The sequence below is a fragment of the Erpetoichthys calabaricus genome, chromosome 10 (assembly GCF_900747795.2).
Source record: "Erpetoichthys calabaricus chromosome 10, fErpCal1.3, whole genome shotgun sequence".
NCBI lineage: Eukaryota > Metazoa > Chordata > Cladistia > Polypteriformes > Polypteridae > Erpetoichthys > Erpetoichthys calabaricus.
The window spans coordinates 117,055,443-117,078,866 of NC_041403.2; the positions used below are offsets into that span (position 1 = coordinate 117,055,443).

General features: G+C 35.0%; 1 protein-coding gene across 3 annotated transcripts in view; it reads left to right on the forward strand.

Moving 5' to 3' along the window:
• Window positions 1-23,424, forward strand: part of acss2 (acyl-CoA synthetase short chain family member 2) — a 104,397-nt gene that overhangs the window by 45,277 nt on the left and 35,696 nt on the right. The window contains exons 4-11 of one of the 3 annotated variants that reach the window (XM_028811781.2): window positions 9,967-10,058; window positions 13,090-13,193; window positions 13,871-13,943; window positions 14,526-14,601; window positions 15,635-15,755; window positions 16,569-16,616; window positions 20,857-20,994; window positions 22,582-22,752. In XM_028811781.2, coding sequence (XP_028667614.1) covers window positions 9,967-10,058; window positions 13,090-13,193; window positions 13,871-13,943; window positions 14,526-14,601; window positions 15,635-15,755; window positions 16,569-16,616; window positions 20,857-20,994; window positions 22,582-22,752 — 823 coding nt within the window. The remainder of the gene's footprint in view (window positions 1-9,966; window positions 10,059-13,089; window positions 13,194-13,870; window positions 13,944-14,525; window positions 14,602-15,634; window positions 15,756-16,568; window positions 16,617-20,856; window positions 20,995-22,581; window positions 22,753-23,424) is intronic. The other 2 variants (XM_051932820.1, XM_028811783.2) reach the window with 2 other exon arrangements.

The following is a 23,424-nucleotide window of genomic DNA, read 5'->3' on the forward strand; positions in this document are numbered from 1 at the left end:
TCAGCGTTTTGTACGATCCCAAGCAGCACATTATTCCTAACTTCACTCCGCAGTAGTGCCACGCACAATATGGCGGTGACACCTGCGCCTTCACTACGCAGTAGTGCCACTCACACTATGGCGGTGATGCCTGCGCCTTCCGTATTATGTCGGGTTTCACCATGCTGTGTAGGCGCCTTTGCCTTTCGTACTTTCCCGCGCCTTCTGACGCGCGATGTAGGTGCCTGCACCTTCCATGTCTGCCTCCGCTGTGTGTTGTGGACGTTTAACTGTCGTTTTCTTCTGCTTTCATATTCTGTATCTTGCTGTGCACGTGTGTCGTGCCTAGGTTTTTTTGAAGCTGTTGCATTCCAGTTTTCATTATCTCTAACCTGCTCTCCATGTGTTTGGTCCCGTTCTTTAACCTCTTTATGACGTTTTACTTTGTTTTCTACTCTGTCTTTTATTTTTGACCTCACTTTATCATGCTTTTGTTTCAATGACACCTGGTCCGTGGTGATTCGAGTACTAATTTCCATTTGTTTGCGATACTGTGATCTTTACTGTACTGTTAATAATGCATCACTGTAATGTGATCCACCTATGCTGTATAGTTTGGACGTGTGAGGATGACGCACATTTGATACGGAGCGTCTGCCCGTGTCACTCTGGGGCCCCCCACTATTAATACAGAGCTCCTTCCGTACTATTATGCGGTGCATTGTGGACCACTGCGGTCTCCGTAGTGTTTCCCGTTTCACTTTGTAGCTCGGTCAGTCGAGCTGTTTCTTTTTGGAGCCGTGCCTACCTGGTTTGCAGCATGTCAGACGGTTCGTAGTCTCTCCCGTTTCGCTCTGGGGCAGGGGGGCTTTGTGTGGTGCCTGCGCACGTTCGTAGTCTCTCCCATTTCACTCTGGGGAGGGGGGCTTTGTGTGGCGCCTGCGTACTATGTCTCCTGCGTCCACGGGCATGTCCCTGCGTCCACATCCGGTTTACCATTCTCGGTTAGTAATATGGATGTCCGCTCAGAGCTGAACATGAATTACATGATTGTATATACCATGGATGCAGCTAAATATGATGCAATTATTGTAGTCCTGGATTCTGTTTATTTTCCCAATGCAGGACATTTGATAACTTTCTTTATAGAGTGGCCATTTATGAAATTTGTGAGTTATTCATTCATATTCCATGTTTTTTGGGCTTTAGTGTGAAGACTAGATAACATTAGCTGTTGAAAATGAACAAACATTTAGAAAATCTGAAAGTGGCAGAGAAATGAAGCATTGATGCTCTTCCTATTTTTCATCCTTTTCATCATGGTGAACGTTATAGTGCAGATGTGGGATGTTGTTGCCAAATATGTTTTTACTGCTCTTTTATAAAAGGGAGTAGAAAAGCAGATTTGTTTTTTTTTAACACCCAAGTACTGTGTCTTACCTTTGGATAAACTGCCAGAGTTATGTTATATAGAGAATGATGTATTGTGTGGGACTGTGGGATATATTTCAAGAGTGGATATCTTAGTTAGACTTCTGAGTGTATTTTCAATAGTAACACTTTCTGATCACCTTTCATATATACCTTGGTTTACTGTGCATGCATGTATATTTTAAACATCATAAAGTGGATCTAAAATTGGAAATGGACAACTTGACCAATATCTGTGATGGTCATGCTTGGGTAGTAGCAAGCAAGAGTAACAAATGGATCCAGCTGATTTATTGTCAAAGAAGTGGGAATGCCCTGAAATATGTGACGAGTCCTGGCTTGACATGTATATTACTCTTTTGATTCATTTTAAAATTTGTTATATATTAAGTGGTTTGGATTTAATATTAAATGAATGAATTGCAACAACTGAAAAGAGCTTCATCATCATTGCAGTGTTACAGTAGAGTAGGTGACCATTTTGTGGAATCAACTTCCATTCAAATATTGCCTTAATTCCAGATGCACAACCTGTGATCTTCAATTTGATCAATCAAGTTGGTAAAATGAAAGAATAAATAATTCTATTAGTTGGTTTTATGGTTCCCATATACCTTTATGTTTTTCTCCATAATAGCTTTATCCTTCTTGTATAAAATTCTTTTTAACCTGCTTACTTCTTCTTGCAGCCAAGTAACACTGTTAATGTCGGCATTGATATTATGGTGCAATTTTTCACCTTCAGACAACCTGCACAGAACAAAAATATAAGTTTAACAACTTATTTATGAGTTTAACAAATGAAAAAGGTAATTTTGCATAAAAGTCTATTCATCTTTTTTCAAACTATTTTCTGAGGTACAGACTAATATATGATACAAGAATGAACAAGGTTCTGATGATGTTTGTGAAAATTAATTTATACTTACCTTGTATGCTGGATGTCTACTTTTATACATTGTGTATTAAGTTTCTGATCATAAATCATCAGCCATAGCCCTTAAATTTGGGAACTTTCACAAAATAAATCTTTTATGTATTTAATATTTTTTTAAATTACAAAATCAGATGAGTAATGCAGAGACACAGATATGATGAGGGAAGCAAGTATTAACACATCATCTATGACAAACCTCCACCCAAAATTGATATATTTTTTAATTTATTTCTTAACCAATATGTTTTGTAGTAAGGACAGAAAAAAATCTCATGTTTTCTTAAAGAATGGACTTAAAGTTTATGATAGAATGGCATCTAATCGGCAGCCAGTTGAAATTGGATGTCTTTTCACTAAAAAAAAGACTTAATCAGTGATCGGTAAAAAACTTGATCACAAAAACTGATATTTCCAGCCCTGCTTTTCTAAGCTCCTTTACACAAAAAAATATTGTGGTAATTGAGCCAGCGTGCATCTTTTTTTCTTTTTCTTTTACAACAAACCTCTTGCAGTGTAAACAAACAGCAGCAAGTGGAGTCTTGTTTTATCATTGAACGAGAGATAATTGATATATGAGCCTTTACGTTAAAGAAAGTAGAGTAATAAATTGAAAAAACTTAATCAGAGAAGTCGTCCTGTGCAATTAGATAAATAGCAGGAAAAGCTACTTTAAGGAATTCAGACCTTTATTTTATTTATATTATTATTACCACACTTATTTTAACTTCACCTGTTTGTTGTCTGGTACAAATCTTGTAATTGATATTTAACCTACTTCCTGTTGTCCAAATGACTTGAAATTTTGCACACTTACTCAATTCCGATGACAATAAATGAATCAATAATCAATTTCACTAATTGATCAATTAATCCATGTTAATTAAGAAATTAAATTTTCATATGAAGAATAGTTAAAGATTTCACCAATAGGTGGCGCTAATAACAGATAGAAATATTAAAGGAAGTGTTAAAATATTGATTGCAAAATTATACTAAAACAAACCCAAGACTAAAAAGTTGAATATATACAGTATATATATAATATATTGCCACGCTTGGGTCACAGATTTTGCACAGAGACACAGGAGGTTGTAGAAAAAAAGGAACTTTATTCAAAGCACTGCAAACAAACATTTTGTCTTTTTTGCGAAAGTTTAAATGTGCTCCATGACAAGTCAGAGATGACAGTTCAGCTAGGAGCAGAGAATGTCCGAGAGAGAGATAAGGAAATCAATTTAACAAACTGAGAGAAGCCCATGCAGGCTTTTTAAGAAGGCGAAGTACCGCGCGAGAGGCATATTACGCGACAGAGCCGGCCAGAAGGGAAAGGAGGAATGTGAAGGTACTGTAATCACATGTTTCTTAGGGGTTTTCCCAGGGGCGTCTGTAACTTCTGGGGGTGCGATCAGCTTCGCAGCTCACAATATATATAAATATATACATATACAGTAATCCCTCGCTATATCGCCCTTCGCGGCTTCACTCCATCGCGGATTTTATATGTAAGCATATTTAAATATATATCGCGGATTTTTCGCTGCTTCGCGGGTTTCTGCGGACAATGGGTCTTTTAATTTCTGGTACATGCTTCCTCAGTTGGTTTGCCCAGTTGATTTCATACAAGGGACGCTATTGGCAGATGGCTGAGAAGCTACCCAACTTACTTTTCTTTCTCTGTCTCTTGCGCTGACTATCTGTTCCTGACGTAGGGGGTGTGAGCAGGGGGGCTGTTCGCACACCTAGACGATACGGACGCTCATCTAAAAATGCTGAAAGATTATCTTCACTTTGCTACCTTCTGTGTGCAGCTTTTAAGTATGCTGCACGGTGCTTCGCATACTTAAAAGCTCAAAGGGCACGTATTGATTTTTTTATGTCTCCTCTCTCTCTGTCTCTTCCTGCTCCTGACGGAGGGGGTGTGAGCTGCCGCCTTCAACAGCTTTGTGCCGTGGTGCTTCGCATACTTAAAAGCAAACAGCCCTATTGATTTATTTGCTCCTTTGAAGAGGAAGATATGTTTGCATTCTTTTAATTGTGAGACTGAACTGTCATCTCTGTCTTGTCATGGAGCACAGTTTAAACTTTTGAAAAAGAGACAAATGTTTGTTTGCAATGTTTGAATAACGTTCCTGTCTCTCTACAACCTCCTGTGTTTCTGCGCAAATCTGTGACCCAAGCATGACAATATAAAAATAACCATATAAACATATGGTTTCTACTTCGCGGATTTTCTTATTTCGCGGGTGGCTCTGGAACGCAACCCCCGCGATGGAGGAGGGATTACTGTATATATATATATATATATATATATATATATATATATATATATATATATATATATATATATCTTTTTAAAAACCAAGCTTATATTAAGTTAAAAAGTGCAATAAAAAGTAAAAAATGAGTCTTGCATACATCACTCGTAAAATAAAAGCATGGGCGCCTTTACTAAAATTTTAAGAAGTGTTTTTTGAATGTTGATTGATGAAAAGCACCCGCGCTTTTATTTTACGAGTGATGTATGAGAGACTTATTTTTTACTGTTTAGTACACTTTTTAACTTAATATAAGCGTGGTTTTTTAATAAGTATATTTTTATATATACATTATATTATTTTGTCCTTTAAATTAAAATGGACATCACTTGAGTTTGGACAGTGAGCTTCTTCAAAATGCAGAAGCTTACTGTTTTAATTGGAAAAAGAAAAGATAAAGACGAAATTGAAGTTGCTGCTTAGTAAAGAATAGACTTTTTTAAAAGATTTGTATTGTGTTTATTATTTGTTGCTGTGTGTCATACAGCATATGTTTTGGTAAGAAACAAATTATGCATAATTAAAATGGTAATTCATATTTATAATTACACCTCAAAAATTATGAATGTCTAGCAGCTAGACTCTAGCTGATAACTGAAAAAAAACAAACCTGCATAAATATAGTAAATGTATATTTTATCAGCAAAAAGCTGTAGTGCAATTATTGATTTAAATTATTAAAACATATAAATGCAAGTATGTTTATCTTTAAGCAGTGATTAAGTGCCAATATCAATTAATTCTGTGAGAAATATATGTGTGTGTGTGTGTGTGTGTGTGTGTGTGTGTGTATATATATATATATATATATATATATATATATATATATATATATATATATATATATATATATATGTATATATATATATATATATATAGTCTATAGTTTATTAGTTAAAGCATGTATTTTAAGGAAATTTTATTTGTTTCAGTATTTTTGGTCACTGAACAATAAACCTGCAGAACTTCATTTTGTTAATAAAAAATGAACAGTTAACACTTGTAGTCTATAGTTTAATTATTAAAATACACTTTAATATAGGATATAAGGCTTCTGTTTATCTGGTTATACAGGAGATTAGTGTAAAATGTTTTTTGGTGTAAAAATCCTGATTGGAGCATCCCTAGAAGTATCTAATGCAGTACAAAAGCAAACAATATGAAACATGTCCATCTACAGTGCATCCAGAAAGTATTCACAGTGCATCACTTTTTCCACCTTTTGTTATGTTACAGCCTTATTCCAAAATGGATTAAATTCATTTTTTGCCTCAGAATTCTGCACACAACACCCCATAATGACAACGTGAAAAAAGTGTACTTGAGGTTTTTGCAAATTTATTAAAAATAAAAAAACTGAGAAATCACATGTACATAAGTATTCACAGCCTTTGCCATGAAGCTCGAAATTGAGCTCAGGTGCATCCTGTTTCCCCTGATCATCCTTGAAATGTTTCTGCAGCTTAATTGGAGTCCACCTGTGGTAAATTCAGTTGACTGGACATGATTTGGAAAGGCACACACCTTGAATTGGACATGTAGGCCACCTCACCATGAAATTGGGCTTTGGTCCTTCTCATGGCAGTCAGCGATGTGGCCACACATCTTGTTGCAAGCAGTTATGCAGACACGTGCTGTGGCTGATGTTCTTCTTATAGAAGACAATGCCGCTGACACAAACAGAGGCTTCAGGTCCCTCTCACAACAGACAGTGACATGGTTATGTGGCTCACGGCAAGAAGTGATTCAGATGCACACCCCAGCAAACAGGAACAGCTTTGCAGCGTGCTCTGTGGCTGACAAGAACAGCTCAGTGGTGCACGCCACTGTCAAAGTAAGTTGCATTTCATAGGACAAGAGGAAGTTGTACACTTCCTCCATCATGTTGGTGGGCTTTGGTTATGTCAAGTATGTGGCATGTCTGTCAGGAAAGGAGCTATGGCAATATCTGATGGTAGTGAAGGACATTGCAGCAACCTTGGCATAGTGACCTGGGGTGTTGTGTGTAGTGGGAGACGCATGCACCACCTTTCTTTGAGGACCAGAGATCCAAGGGTTACTAGTGGGGGAAAAAAAAAAAATATATTAAAACATATATATTTATATTAAAACATATATATCATGTTACAGTGTTTAAATGAGTCTCTGATCCAAAAATGAAATCACCTTACATTTTTTTCCATCTACATTATGCATGTAAGTACATAGTTACCTGGCATCACAGTAGCCACTACTGTATTTGTTTTGTGGATGTCAAAAGTGGAAAGGCAGTCTTGTTTTGGAAGTCTGCTTTTGTGATCTTGATATTTTTCTAATAATTAGAAGGAAAAAAAACATTTTTGTTATCTTGTGCTAGATGTAAAAAAAATATTTCTTCATTTTATTGTTCTGTCCCTCTTACAATGATGTATAGTAGTACTAATTAAAAATACTTATCATACATTGGAAGCTCATTCTGCATTTACATTTAGATTGTATGGCTATGCTTTGTCTCAGGGGTAGGAGACAAGAGGTTTATTCTGACTCTTCCATCCATTTATTCCATCACTTATTTTCATAACTCACATACTGCATTGCTTACATTGCAGTTTGTTCTGTAACATGCTAGCATAATTTCACTGATCTCTTTTTTTTTCACTTTGGTGACATAAATAAACCTGATGTCATATTATCTATAGAAGCAGCAAAGGTTATTCATGTAAATTAATCATATACACATTTCCATAATTAAGTTTTCCCAGCACATAATGTTTTTCCTTAAGTTTATAATAAATATTAGTACAGATTTGTAATTATTTAATGATTTTTCCAAATTATTTAAATCACAGAAGTTCCATTTAGTTACTTTGGCCTCAAGTGAGGGAATTTTACCACAGCTCACAGTTTTGTAGTTCAGCCTTTAGCAGAAAGACATGTGCATACAGATGAATGTTGTATAGTGGCTCTTTGGTAGCAAGTATTATTTTGTAGCACAATTGGACTAACAGTGCAAATAATATTTTGCCTGCAGTTTTTTTTTCTTTTTTTTTTTTTTTTTTGTAAATTTCAGTATAGATGCAAAATCATTTTAAATGAATTTTTCAACTGTCATGGCAGTTTGACTCATGTAAGTTTTTACGGTAGCATTTTGAAAATATGGTTAATAGTTGCTCGGGATATTTAGAAGGGAAAAATCATTGGAAAAAGCAAATACAGAGTTTACTAAAAATATTTAGTAAACAATAAAATCAAAGTAAGAGGTATAGATGACATTTTAAAAACACACTCTTGCAAATGTCCATATTTAAAAGTTGGTTTCATTATCAGATTAAAGTACTTGTCTTATATTACTTTCTTTCCCAAAATAATGTTTTAAAAGGAAGTTAAAAGTTCTTTTCTCTTTTATCCCGACGTGCATTAATGAAATTGATCACATCATTGGCTCATTTTATTTTGCAAGTACAATTGTTGTTTTCTTAAATTGTGTTTTTCTTGTTTTGCTCACCTTTGGTGTTTTATTTTTATTTTTTTTGTAATGAGCTTCACAGTGTCCTCCTTCTTCAGCTGTTTAACATTCACCTCTATACATACCCTCAACTGAGTTAGCCAGTAAATGTTTAGGGTAATGTGTTTACATATGAATTTTTGTTTCATACAGTATTTATTAAACAAATAGTCTTTATTTCCCTCAGTCTCCTAAATGATTCTGTTGTTGCTTTTTTTGATTGCAACAGCTTATAATAATTAAAGTCCCATGATATTAGCACAAGATCTTTTGTTTTCTGGATACCATGGTAACTGGACTATCTATCTATCTATCTATCTATCTATCTATCTATCTATCTATCTATCTATCTATCTATCTATCTATCTATCTATCTATCTATCTATCTATCTATCTATCTATCTATCTATCTATCTATCTATCTATCTATCTATCTATCTATAAAAAAAAGAAAAAAGAACGTGCTTACAATTAAACGTGGGCACAATAACTGAGGTCTTGACTTTAAATTTCTTTCAGGCAAACCTGAACTTATCTAAAAAGGAAGTGCTGATACCCATTAAGCAGAATTTTATCAAGCAGAATTGCCTGTTATAATGCTTTGGTCTCAGGCTGTTGCATTCCTTATCTCTAGTTAATTTAAATTGTGACATCAAAGATCATAAATGGTAGACCTAAGTATAATCACATAACTCCAGATCTTAAATTACTGATGTTCTTTATTTTCTATTAATGGAAATGAATTCTGGGCCTTCAGTATGCTTGATTCTTTCTTAGTCTTGTTACTGCAGTCAGGTGCTTTTGTTAAGATTGTTATGATTCTTGCATATGGTAGATTCACTAAAATACTGAATTTTTCAAGCCCTATATTACAGACCTGTGGATGTTTGTGTATGAAATTGAAAAAGCTTTTGAATAGAGAGAACAGGTTCTAATAGTTGGCCCAAAGAACCTAGTCTGGAAAGAAAATATGTGGATGAAATATTTAACATTTTTTAGACAGTTGTTCATTTTCTTTACTACCAGCAGTATACTGTAACTATAACAAGCATTCATTGTTATCACTTAGATGTCTAATATCATACTCTACATTGTGTGTATGTGTGTGTGTATGTTTGTATATATCTATCTCTGTATTATAAAAAAAAAATCTTGGAAGGTTAAAAGGAGACGAGATGTGATTTTCTCAGAGAGACACTTTCACGTTCCACGAGACAAGTATTTGTGCCAAAAGATTTAACCACGCCCAGGGCCAGAAATAAAACAGAGTAGATGACAAAGTAGAATGTTGTAAAGAATTCAAAAACGTTGGCGCGATACACATGCAGAGCATGAGTATGAAAATTCGAAAGTCTCAGAAAAAGAATAGTAAAGATCACATTAGCTCAAAGAAATTGAAATTATTACTTGGTTAAATAATGGAACACTGAAAAGAGTTTGAATATATTGTTTGGATTTAAACTTTAAGTCAGAGACTTGTACACCGTCTAATTCGTGTTGCCATCAGGAAAGAAAAAAGTAGCGTTTCTTCCCAATGAAGAGGTGTATCTGCGAGTATTTTGTGTGTGTGTGTGTGTGTGTGTGTGTGTGTGTGTGTGTGTGTGTATATATATATATATATATATATATATAAACGGTATATATACACACACTGTGTATAAAATATACTGTATATAAAAAGTATGTTTTCAACCAATTTATAATTACATGAGTATTTAAATTATTGATCTTCTCCCTCATGGTTCCATGGCCGGTCATTTTCTGTGTGGAGTTTGTAATGTTCAGCCGTACTGAAGTATTTTACTATCTGTTTATCTCAGGGAAGGCAATGAACCTGGAGACGAGATGAAGGTAACCTACCAAGAGCTGCTACAGCAAGTGTGCAAGTTTTCCAATGTTTTGAGATCTCAAGGTAAGAAGGGTTTTGGGGTTAGCTGAGGGAGTTTGTTGTATGTCATACGGCCTGATTCACTGTTGACCCTCACGACTAGTATGCTTGCAGGCAAAGTGGACACAGCAATCTCTGCTTCCTTTATATCTATTGCCCTCTTGCTTTTTAAGAGCATTTGGGCTTAGATGTAAAGATGTATCCATTGGCTATAAGTCTGAAATTGACTTTTAATTATATACAAAGTCAATAAAAAACTTGCACATGGAAATTAACTTAGCGTGTGAAAATATATAACAAACTTGTCTTTTTGTTTTATAAACCTTTTCCTTTTCACTGTGAAAGGGACCAGCATTTATCTCTCATAATAATACTTTTATTTATATAGCACGTTTCATGCAATTAATTCAGTTTGTTATGCTTTGCACATAAATTTAATATTAATTACCATTGTTATACAGTGGATTCTGAAAGTATTCAGACCCCTTCACTTTTTTTCATATTTTGTTATGTTGCAGCCTTGTGCTAAAATAATTTAATTTTTCTCCACATCAAGCAACACTCAGTACACCAGAATGACAAAGCAAACACAGGATTTTAGAAATTTTTACAAATTTATTAAAAAAAGAAACAAATATCACATTGACACAAGTTATTCAGACGGTTTACTAAGTACTTTATTGAAGCATCTTTACTAGCGATTGCAGCCAGGAGTCTTCTTGGGTATGACACATCAAGCTTCGGATTTGGGAGTTTTCTACCATTTTTTCTGCAAATCCTATCAAGTTCTGTGAGGCAGAATTTCTTCAGTCTGCTCTGCTTCATATAAAGGTAGCATGTGGACCTCTACTTATAGGTGTAATGGAATTGATATATAGATAGATAGATATAATGATGTCCCAAGACTGTTCTTTATTTACAAAGTATATTCTGCAGCAACAGATATTTCTAGGTCTCTCCAAAGAAGTTTAATTTGGTTCAAGTCCGGGCTCTGGCTGGGCAACTCAAGGACATTCCCAGAGTTGTTCCATAGCCATCCTTGTGTTGTCTTTGGTTTGTGCTTAAGGTCATTGTCCTGTTGAAGTCCAGAGTACAATGAAGCCACTTCTCATTAAGGATATCTCTGTACTTTGCTCAATTCAGCTTTCTTTCAACCCTGTCTAGTCGTCCATGCCCAGCTGCTGAAAACCAAACCTCAGTGTGATGCTGCCACCACAATGCTTCTTTGTTAGAACGGTATTGCACCGGTTATAAGTGATGCCTGGTTTCCTCCAGATATGAATCTAATCTTGGTGTCATCTATCTAATCTTGTTTCTCGTACTCTGAGAGTCCTTTAGGTGCCTTTTCACAAATACTGTACAATGAAGGCTTCTGTGTGTGTTTTACTGAGGGAAGGCTTCTGTCTGGCCACTCTATCATAAAGCCTTGATCGGTGGAGTGTTGTCGTGATGGTTCTCTTCCTGGAAGTTTCTTTCATCTCTCCAAAGGTTCTCTGGAGCTCAGCCAGAGTGACTATTGGGTTCTTGGTCACTTCTCTTACCATGGTCCTTCACCCATCACTGCTTAGTCTGACCAGGTGGCCAGCTCTAGGTGGAGTCTTGGCTGCTCCAAGCTTCTTTCATTTAAGAATTATGAAGGCAGCTGTGCTCTTGAGAACTTTCAGTGCTACAGGAATTTTTTGTAGCCTTCCCCAGATCTATGCTTCAACATAATCCTGTGTCTGAGCTCTGCAGGCAATTCCTTAACCTCATGGCTTGGTTTTTATTCTGATACACATTGTTAACTGTGAGACCTTCAATAGACTGGTGTGTACCATTCGTAATCATGTCCAATCAATTGAACTGACTACAAATGGACTCCAAATAAGGGGTAGAAAAATCTCAGTGATGATCAATAGAATAGGATGTACCTGAGCCAAATTTCAAGTGTCATAGCAAAGAGTCTTAATACCTGTATTAATGTGACATTTCAGTTTTTTTATTTCTAATAAAGTGGCAAAAAAAAAATTTTCACTTTGTCGTTCTGGGCTATTGAGCATTTCTTGATGAGGGGAAAAAATGAATTAAAGTGATTTTGGCACAAGCCTGGAAAATATCAAAATGTGAAATAGTGAAGAGGTCTGAAACCACTGTATATTAAGAATAAAAGGTGATGCTACCAAAATATTAATAAAAATAACAAAAACTAAAGTAAATAAAAATCCTTAGAAAAGTATACAGAAAAAGTAAATACTTGCTAAAAACCATTAGCGTTTATTTATTTTCCTATCAAATGACAGTTGGATTTATTTTAACAATAGCTATGGCTATGGCTGAATGTCAATATCAGAGAGGAAAACAAAAACTCAACGAAGGCGAACCCCGGAGGACAACACAAAGTTTAATTGACTTTGGCCAAATGGACAAGCAGCTGATAATGGGGAAAGTGTATATTAGGCCAACAGTCTGTATCTCCCTACATAAACTTGATAAAGAGTAAAAACAGAAAGCAGAAATTAGTCTGAATATCCACTGCTAGCCCAGTGGTTTGGTGTAACTGGGAAAACTGCCAGTAGCTTTTTCAAAATGCCAATACACTTCTTAGCACTTTCAGAGACCTGGCAGGCAGACCATTCCCTTACGAGATGCCAGAGTGAGCTGATCAAAGGTTATAACTTTACCACCAGCTTTCAAAATCCTGTTACGAGCTCTAGTTGTAAACGTCAGAGTGCATACCTTTAGCTTTGGAATATTCTGAAAGTGTACATCATTTGTGACAGTGACAAGAGCAACAATCATGCCTTCACATTCATCAAGCTTCATTTTTGAAATTGAGGATCCCACTGCACCCAGTTCAGCACTTGCATGACAGCATTCTCAGCAGGACTAATTTGTTAATAAGTTTTGTTGGCAAAGTGTAGCACTACTACTTTTTAGGTCCTAGATGTTAATATTTTGTTATGTGTCTTTCTGATTTTTTCCTTTTCATATGTACATGCTTGGGTAAAGAGTGGATGTGTGTATGTATGAGTGTACATGTGTATTTTCCAATTTAATTGTTTTTCTTTTATGGCAGGCATAAAAAAGGGTGATAGAGTGTCTATCTACATGCCAATGATTGTGGAACTGGTTGTAGCTATGTTAGCTTGTGCCCGCATTGGAGCTGTGCATTCAATTGTGGTGAGTAAGATCATTTTCAAATAAGATTGCCCAATTCTTAATCACAACTAGCTTTTTATTATGTATTCTTAATTAAATTTGATAAAAGTAAATAAGTAGAGAAATAATCATGTGCCCCAAAAATAAATTAATACATTTGTGCCAGCTTCCTCATTGTAACATTTTGTCAAATTATGTATTTGAAAACAACATATTTACAATATTTAGACAATTATTTTTATTAAACTAGTTATTAATATTTTTTAAACCAATGAGGATACATCAAAAAGTAAATCCAATTTGAAAGCTACACAGTAACCGCAACTGTTAGCAGCTGATGCAATTCAACATGCTTGCAATGGCTTATGGGTATTTTGAACATAAACAGTAGAACGCTCTGCTGTTACTCTAGTTAAAGCTAGGTTTAAATGAACATCGATGCTGCACTGCAGAATCGCTCCACTGTTGAACAATGTTCCATAGTGAGATTTCTTGGGGCAGAGGAAGTGGGACCTCCTGAAATTCACTGTAGGATGTTGACTCCGTATGTTCTCAAACTACCCATATGCCATCGTGAATATGTTTTCAGAGTAACTGTTTCTTGATTTAACCCATGTATCTGTTTTGATGAAAATTTTTATTGCCATGCAAGTTCAGAATTTTTTAATTTAATGATTTGTTCTCCGTTTCTCCAACAGTTTGCAGGTTTTTCTGCTGAATCACTTTGTGAACGAATCTTGGATTCAAAGTGTTCTCTCTTAATATGTGCTGGTGAGCATTACCACTTTTTCACTCAGATGACAATACTGTGGCAATTTGCACTTTGAATATCCCCTACACAATTATGTAACTGCCTTTTAGAAGTACTTTATGTTTTGAATATGGCAAATTTGTTCCTTGACAGATTAAGGCAGGAGAAATTGAAAAAAGAAAACAACAAAGAAAGTTCCAGAAATGCATCTGTTGAACAGAACAGTTAATGATAAATCTGAAGCACAATTGTGTAATATTTTCAGTGCCTTTTATTACCATTAACACACAATGCACTACATATATTTGTTCCATTACTGTAGTTAGCTACATTTTAACTTTGCACATAATGAACCTTCAATCAAATTAAACAACAACTTGTTTTTAATGATAATCTTTTCTTGGACAAGGAAGTGACTTAAGGCAGTAACTGGTACTTCAGAATCCCTACCATTTAGTTTTGCCTGACAGTCTCAGCTGTTAATTTCATTGCTTTTTGTTAATTCCTTTCATGTTTTGATAACATAGATTTGACCACACAGTGGTGGAATTTTTTTTTATCAAATGGTATTTTTATGGATATTTTCTCCTGTTTTGTTTAAGATGGTTTTTATAGAGGCGACAAACTTATTAGTTTAAAGCTGATTGCTGATGAAGCACTCCAGAAATGCAAAGAAAAGTAAGTATCTATAGAATATCTCAGCATTATCTGTGCCTGGAGTCCCGTAAGTTTTGTAATAAATTATATAAGTTGTACATCTTATATTTTGCTGTCTACTTGTAATGGAAATAATATGGATGTTCAATATTTCTTGAATATGAAATCATTGCACCTGTTTTAGTTGAATTCCCTATGATATTAGTCATAGTGTCTGTCTCTTATTATGAAATAATTTTTTTCTTATGAAACAGGGACTAAATTATATAGAACAGTATAAAAACTCTCCTTCATGTCTATTTTAGGTAACACTGTAGGTACTGCAAGAATGCGTAATTACTTATTTACTCTTATGTGTCAAACCCTTAAAAAAGGCTTCTTTTGATCTTAATGTCACTTATAAAACATCAGTAGATAGATTATTCATCTCTGTGCAAGTGTGGCATGTTAAATTGATGGTAAAATTATTTGTTAATATGAAGGATTCACAGGTCTGATGGTAAATATGAAATATCAAGAGAAATGTGTCTCAGTAAAGCCACTTCAGATCACTCCAAAGTGAAATTTTTTTAGTAGGTCTCATTTGTAAGTGTTATGAAAGCCCAAAGATGTATTTGTTAAGGTCTTGTTACATAACAGTAAATGAGTAATAGATGCATTTTTACAGTACTTAAAGATACTGAATTCTGTTATTTTTGTATGAAATCCTAATTCAGACTTTATAGAGAGGAGATAAATACGAGGGAAAATATCTGTGATGAGTCTTAAAAGTAAATTTAAATAAATATTTGTAAGCTAGCTGTAGTATGGTTGCTTGTGATATCTTATAGAGTTCAGCTTGTGCATTTATTGCATTATAATTTTTTGCTGCATGAAATACCTGTTATGTGTTTAACGCTCTTTATTCCTTCTTTACTTTATAGCACTTATTAGTGAAATGCTTGGTTTAGGCAATATTTATATTTTTGAGTTGTTCGGTACGTATTTGGTAATACAGTAAATATTTTAACCTGTAGTTATATATAGCTTCGATTTTTTTTTATGTTGATTTTAGGGACTTCAGTATAAAGAAGTGTATTGTCTTAAAACATCTTTGTAAAGAGAAAGTCACTGATGGGGAGCTGTTGGCTTGCTTGAATTCTCCTCCTGCAAAGAGGCCATGTCATGACATGCAGGTGAGAAATTAAAGAAGAGGAAAGATCTTGAGTCAACATAGTGTCTGCACAGCAAATAAAATTATGCATAATAATTATTTTTGGAATAAATAAACAGAATTACAATTGTGGCTTATTCTGCACGAGAGTCACACTTTTGTTGTATTCAATTTTTTGTGTTGCTCCTCGTTGCTGGATTGAAATCTTGACATACAAGTGTATGTGTGTGTGTGTGTATTTGTGAAGATACAGAGCGATTGATAAAACATTTTTTCTCCAGCATTTGATATTGCCAGTATGTCTGGTTTGTTGTTTGTAAGAGGAGATGCTTTGTTGTTTTTGTATCTGCATATACTCTGTCTTTTGTAGTTGGCTAAGAGCTGTTATTTTGCCATGACGTGACATTGAATCTGCTGAGAATTGTTTAGAAACAATAAAATATTAATAATATATCTTATTTACTGGATTTTAAACTCAAGATTGTGAAATGGATCATCAGTTCAAACGGTGCTTCAATATTGCAAAAATTAAGAGTATAGTTTCTTTATTCACAGAATCTTATTGCTAAAGATGTGAACTGTAATTTAAAGCTGACGTGCACCTTAAATGTTTTCAGTAAAATTTCTGTCAGCTGACTACAATTTAATAATCTCCCCCTACAATTAACAAACATTCTGCTTTTAAAATGAATTTCAATCAGGTTAATGGAGCACATCTGTGACAATTTAACTCTCTTCCATTTCATTGATTATTTTAATCATTCCTTTATTTACTTTGGCAAATATTTTAACTTCATTTTATTTTCTTCCAATCTTGCCTGAATCAACATTTTAGCCAGAGAATCAGACTGAAAAAGTAGTGAATGTCCGTCATAAACCTCAGGTATTTTTGTCTTTTAATGAGCTTTTTCTTTGCCTTTGGCAGGTCTCACCTCTCAAGTGATGATCTGCCGCAGTGCCTCTATAGTCAGGATACAGCTCCATTATCTATTTATTTACAGTCTGTCAGTGTATGTTTTCTGCTAATCATGCTTCTGTTAATTCTTTGTGCTCCTAATTTTGTTTTCATGTAAGGCCAAGTTTTTAAAGTATGAAATTGAGTTTCAATTAACACAAAGTATGTACTTTCTGGCATTTCAGTGAATACAGGGATTATTAGTTTGGCTAGAGAAAGGTACTGTAGGCCATTGCAGTATTTTTTCATATGTTCAGTTAAACTTCTGTGGCTGCTAATGAAATCATTAGACATGTACTGCTGAAACTATAGCTTTAAACACTGGCAAGGTGTATGTCTAAGCATCTTTAGTGCATTAGTTCCTCAGTTCTTATTGTTTAAGGAACGGTTCATCGTTTTTGAAGGGGAGATTTATTATAAAGTCTACTATGTTAAATGTGGATACTCCAAACTATTTCTGTCTGTTTTGATTGCAAAAAAATGATTACATTAATATATTAATATAGACCTCGTTGACCCATTAAACATAAGGACCTCTGTTGCATACCACATAAGCATAACCCCTCTTTTGGGGTTAGCGCAAGAGTAATTGACACGTGTGAAATGTAAATTTGACATAAATTATTACAAATTGTTTTGAATGGCAATCTTACTCCATAGTCTTCTCTTTTGTGTTGAAGACCAGTAGTAAAGTTGCTACTTCATCAATTTCTTTTTTCATTCTCAAAATAGAGAGTTAATGAAGATCATTAACATTTAGAACCATTTTTATTTAATGCTTAGATCTGATGCACTGTCAAAAAAGAGTAAATTATTTCCTTAAGTCTGTTTTAGGTAATGTGGCACATTAACATTTTGACTGTGAAACGTTAAACTTAAATCAAGGTCAAATCTTGATATGTCCCCATATGTTAAAAAACATTTCAAGTGGTGTAGTTACTTTTTCACATAACTGTTGTGGTAAATTCACTGACATGTGCATTTTAGACTTGGGTGTATATACATGTTCTTTAAAGTGCCCTGGTTCTGGGAGGCAACTCTCAAAATATAGTTCATTCATAAATCATTTAGCCACCACGGAAGAGCAGGTAGTAGTCTACATACAGACCTTTAGTAGGTTATGCAACCATTAATAGGTTATATTGGATGGACATGATGATCATTTTCTCTTTGATTGCATGTAAACTGGCATCTTTTTCACGTACATGAGTTGAGATTCCTTCAGTTCATCAAGTTCCAGTAATTTTCCATATCCCAAGAACCAAATTGTTTAGTGCATCTAAATCATTTGGCTCTGCCCTACATATGCCTCCTATTTGACAGACATTACTCCGGTGTACCACCGCCTAAACCACAGACAAAAATGGCATGTCTGCTCATTTTTTGTTGAATAAATTATTGCAAGTTCAATTTTTCTTTGTTTTTTTGTTTCAGTTGCATTACCTTTATCTAAAGATAACTGTTTAAATGAAGACCAAATCTTACATTTTCCATTTAAATTAAAAAAGAATAAAATGTTTTTGGGGTGTTCTTACTTCTTCACTTGCATGTATATCTACTCTCTTCTGGCTAGTCCAGATATAAAAAAGATATCTAAGAGTGCAGATGGCTGTCCCTTTACATGGTACATTGACCCTGATATCAGTTCTTGTATTAACCTAAAACAATACTAAACCTATTTTGGTTTTGACCACCTTGTAATAATAAAATACTTTAAATTATTTGAATAATTCATTGGTTCAATACTGTTACTACTAGCACTGTCAACACCATAGTAGAACAGATTAGCAGGCTCAGTGATCTTTATCAAGTTTTTAAATTTTAGTGTTTTGTTACCTTTTAAAAACATATTCCTAAATTGGAGAACACTTGCATTTAATTTGGGTTGGCATTCAGACTAATTTTCTAATAACTAACTAACTAAATACTAACAACTCACAAGTTTTTAATTTTTATATTAGTGTTTATCTTTATTTGAAACTGTTTGTTTGGTCAAAATGAATGATGATTTATCTGGTCAGAATATTTCAAGACTGTATACAGTACTCTCAAGGTATTTTGATTATGGAATATTTTTTGATCAATGACTGTACAGTGCATCCGGAAAGTATTCACAGTGCATCACTTTTTCCACATTTTGTTATGTTACAGCCTTATTCCAAAATGGATTAAATTCATTTTTTTCCTCAGAATTCTATACACAACACCCCATAATGACAATGTGAAAAAAGTTTACTTGAAGTTTTTACAAATTTGTTAAAAATAAAAAAACTGAGAAATCACATGTACATAAGTATTCACAGCCTTTGCTCAATACTTTGTCGATGCACCTTTGGCAGCAATTACAGCCTCAAGTTTTTTGAATATGATGCCACAAGCGTGGCACACCTATCCTTGGCCAGTTTTGCCCATTCCTCTTTGCAGCACCTCTCAAGCTCCATCTGGTTGGATGGGAAGCGTTGGTGCACAACCATTTTAAGATCTCTCCAGAGATGTTCAATCGGGTTCAAGTCTGGGCTCTGGCTGGGCCACTCAAGGACATTCACAGAGTTGTCCTGAAGCCACTCCTTTGATATCTTGGCTGTGTGCTTAGGGTCGTTGTCCTGGTGAAAGATGAACCGTCGCCCCAGTCTGAGGTCAAGAGCGCTCTGGAGCAGGTTTTCATGCAGGATGTCTCTGTACATTGCTGCAGTCATCTTTCCCTTTATCCTTACTAGTCTCCCAGTCCCTGCCGCTGAAAAACATCCCCATAGCATGATGCTGCCACCGCCATGCTTCACTGTAGGGATGGTATTGGCCTGGTGATGAGCGGTGCCTGGTTTCCTCCAAATGTGACGCCTGGCATTCACACCAAAGAATTCAATCTTTGTCTCATCAGACCAGAGAATTTTCTTTCTCATGGTCTGAGAGTCCTTCAGGTGCCTTTTGGCAAACTCCAGGCGGGCTGCCATGTGCCTTTTACTAAGGAGTGGCTTCCGTCTGGCCACTCTACCATACAGGCCTGATTGGTGGATTGCTGCAGAGATGGTGCAGGATGCCCCTGAGCTCAATTTTGAGCTTCATGGCAAAGGCTGTGAATACTTATGTACATGTGCTTTCTCAATTTTTTATTTTTAATAAATTTGCAAATATCTCAAGTAAACTTTTTTCACGTTGTCATTATGGGATGTTGTGTGTAAAATTCTGAGGAAAAAAATGAATTTAATCCATTTTGGAATAAGGCTGTAACATAACAAAATGTGGAAAAAATGATGCGCTGTGAATACTTTCTGGATGCACTGTATACAAGAAACCACTCTGTATTTCACAGTACATAATCTTGTGTGTATTTAGATTTTATTTGTTCTCTTGAAAGAAGTTAGAAAATTAATAACGTACCACTCTTCATATGATATAAATGTTTATAACATGTTTATCAGGAAGATGATCCTATAAAAGTTTTATTATACAGGGTGTCCACAAAGTCTCTTTACAATTTCAAGATTTTATTAAAAAAAACAAATGAATAGACATATCTGCGGAAATTATTACAAAATGAGGAATAGATATTGAAGTTTTTTTTGCCTCATTTAATACACCTCTTTATGGGCACCCTTAGTTGCATGAAGCACATCAAGACAGTGCTCGATTTCTTGCCATGTTCTCTGTAGCATAGCATCATCAATGGTGGCAATGGCATCAGTGATCTTTTGCTTCAGGTCATTAATGTCCCATATCTTTGTTCGATACACAATATCTTTAACATAACCCCACAGAAAGAAGTCCAGGGGAGTGATACTGTATTTGGTGAACGAGGTGGCCAGGGAATTGGGCCACCCCTTTTATTCCAATTTTGTTTCAATAAACCACGATACACATTGTGCCTTTTCTTGAGGAGTAGCCATTTTTTAGGGGTTTATTCAACAGCCTCTCTTTCATCAATAGGGTATCTGAAATACACAAATGCAATGTGATAACAAACTTAGATAACAAGTGAGTACATAGGACAAATTTGATTAACATATCTCATCAATGGCCTTTTTAGTAATTTTTTGAAATTGTAAAGAGACTTTCTGGACACCCTGTATATTTTTTGTATTTAAGGAAGCTATTTGTTTTAAGCTAAGTATGCTTATAGAGTGAGTGATAATGCACCATGTAATGTATATGATTTAACACTTAATTTCAGATCCCTTGGAATCCAGATATTGATCTTTGCTGGCACAAGTTGGTAGCGGAGGCACCAGAAGAATGTGAACCAGAGTGGTGTGATTCTGAAGATCCTCTCTTTATTCTCTATACCAGTGGCTCCACTGGAAAGCCCAAGGTAAGCCTTACTTAAAGTTTACTTTAATATGTTTCTGTCATAGAGTCAGTATTTATTTAATAAAAGTAATCCTGGGAAACACACTTCAAAACATAAAATTGTTTACTGTGATGAATAGCTATAATACAGAGATGGGTCACATATATTAAGTTCACTGCCACAACAGATTTGAAACCAAATCTTTAGAATGACTCTAGCCAACTAAGTTACATAGGGGTCCTGGCAGCAAGATACCCCCATGTGCCTTGTGCCAGTATAACGTTTATTGGCTAGGTGTTTTGTCTTGGTAGAGTAATATATTGCTCTACTTTCCCCTTTTGTATTATTAATATGTAGCCTTTGTCAGAATGCCTCAAATATAAGACTTACCACTGTTTATAAGGTATCATACCATATAACTTCTCCCCACCTTCCCTTCTACATCTATAACCTCAGCAATTAGGTGCAGTAAAAGACAAGCAGGAGTTAAATTACAATTTAAACAATGTATTATTGGTAATATTCATAAATAATAACAATATGCAAAGTTCATTTGAATATTGGCAAATTTATAGATTTTTCTGTCCAACCCCTACAGCCAATAGGGTGTCATGGTACTTAAAGGCTTCTGATACAAGCCAGTTCCAAACAGCCATACTTCAGACCAATGGGGTGATAGAACATCTTCACACCTGCCCCCAAAACCGTATGTTAAGGTAAAGCTTGGCAGTTAGGCAGCCTGGCTTTCCTGCGGGGGATTGAGAGAGAGACTTTAGCAGAGAAACATTTGTTTCAAGCACTTTCCCCAACTCTGTCGTAAAATTTACTTTCCTGCCTTAGTTTTGCCTAAGTTACAAATAAAGACACAAAATATTTATCAACTTGTATGCAAAATATCACATCACAACACTAGGAGTACCCAGGTGCTTCTATTCTAGATCCTTTCATCCTAGGAGTCCACCTCCAGTCTCAAGTGGTATGTGTAAGAGCACAACATTGTAGCAATTCACTAATTTGCATCAGTAGTTGAGTAGTAATAGTGAATTCCTTCTTGTTCGAGTTTGGTGCGCATTTATGAAGTGTGATTCCTTATAGGTCTGTAGCATACTGTTAGCAAATGTGTGTGTGTGTCTGTTTTTTTAACAAACTTGCAACCCTTGAAAATGTATAAAATCATGAGAAACTTGTAAGTCAGATGTGTTGCATGTGATAAGAAAATAGTTTCACAAGTATCTCTTTTTTTTTAAATTGCATAACCACAGAATCATTGTTGACAGATTTAAGCCTGTGTAATCCTCTGAGACACACAAGAATAATTAGGCAAACTAAATGAACTTGGTATGAGTGTGTGTGCATGTGTAAGTCCCATCCAAAGTTGGTTCCTGCTTTTCAGTTTATGTTGTTGACTAATTGGTAATGTACTGTATAATGCAAAGTTTCATTACCCAGAGGGTAAAAACTGTTTTCACTTTTGTTGTATTCCACCTACATTATATTTATGTGGTTTGTAACATACTGAAATTATGATCAAATTTTTTAACTTCTTTGGGATAATATATAAAGGAAAAATTTTATTTTTTTAATAAGTTTTTAACTTATCTTTTCTAGGGTGTCCTGCACACCACTGGTGGGTATCTTCTATACACTGCTGCTACATTTAAATATGTGTTTGATTATCAGCCTGATGATGTGTACTGGTGCACTGCCGATATTGGCTGGATTACCGGACATTCTTATATCACTTATGGCCCTTTGGCTAATGGTGCAACTAGTGTGTTGGTGAGTATGATGGAACAGAAAGATAGGCGATGAAGCAAACTTCAGCAGTAAAGTGGAGCATGCTACTGGTACCAACTCTGATTCTTTGCACTGTGACTTCAAGTGGCAATTACAAAGAATGAAAGACAAAATATTTTCTAATTGAGGAAAGTTTTGGAAAGCTTTATTTTATTCATATGTGCCTGTTGGAGTTGAATAAAAAATTAAACTGACTGATACTCATCTCTAAATCAGTCTTTCACTAGTTTAATAAAAGGTATTTTTCTGCAGAAAATCATTGTGCTTTAAACAAAGTTCCATTTTAGTTTTCATATTTCTTTGATTTGTTACCTCATTTAATCTATTAATCAAAAGATTCAATGAGGGTACAAGCCAGCACAAATGCAATATACCTATACATCTTTTTAAACAGCTACACAGCATACAAGATAGAACACAAAATCAGTGTTTTTCCTTGTACCAGTTTGAATGCCCTCTGATTCCCCACATGATTATTGTGAATGCAGGTTGGCAGAGACCATTAAAGTTAGGAACAGGAAGGAGCCAACTGTCTCCTGCAGTGCAGATGGATGCACTGTTCTCTGGAACGTAAACATTCCACATTTTCAAATAGACAAAACTGGGATAATGTTTTTGAGAATTCTATTCAGCTCACCTTCCTCAAGGTTCCGG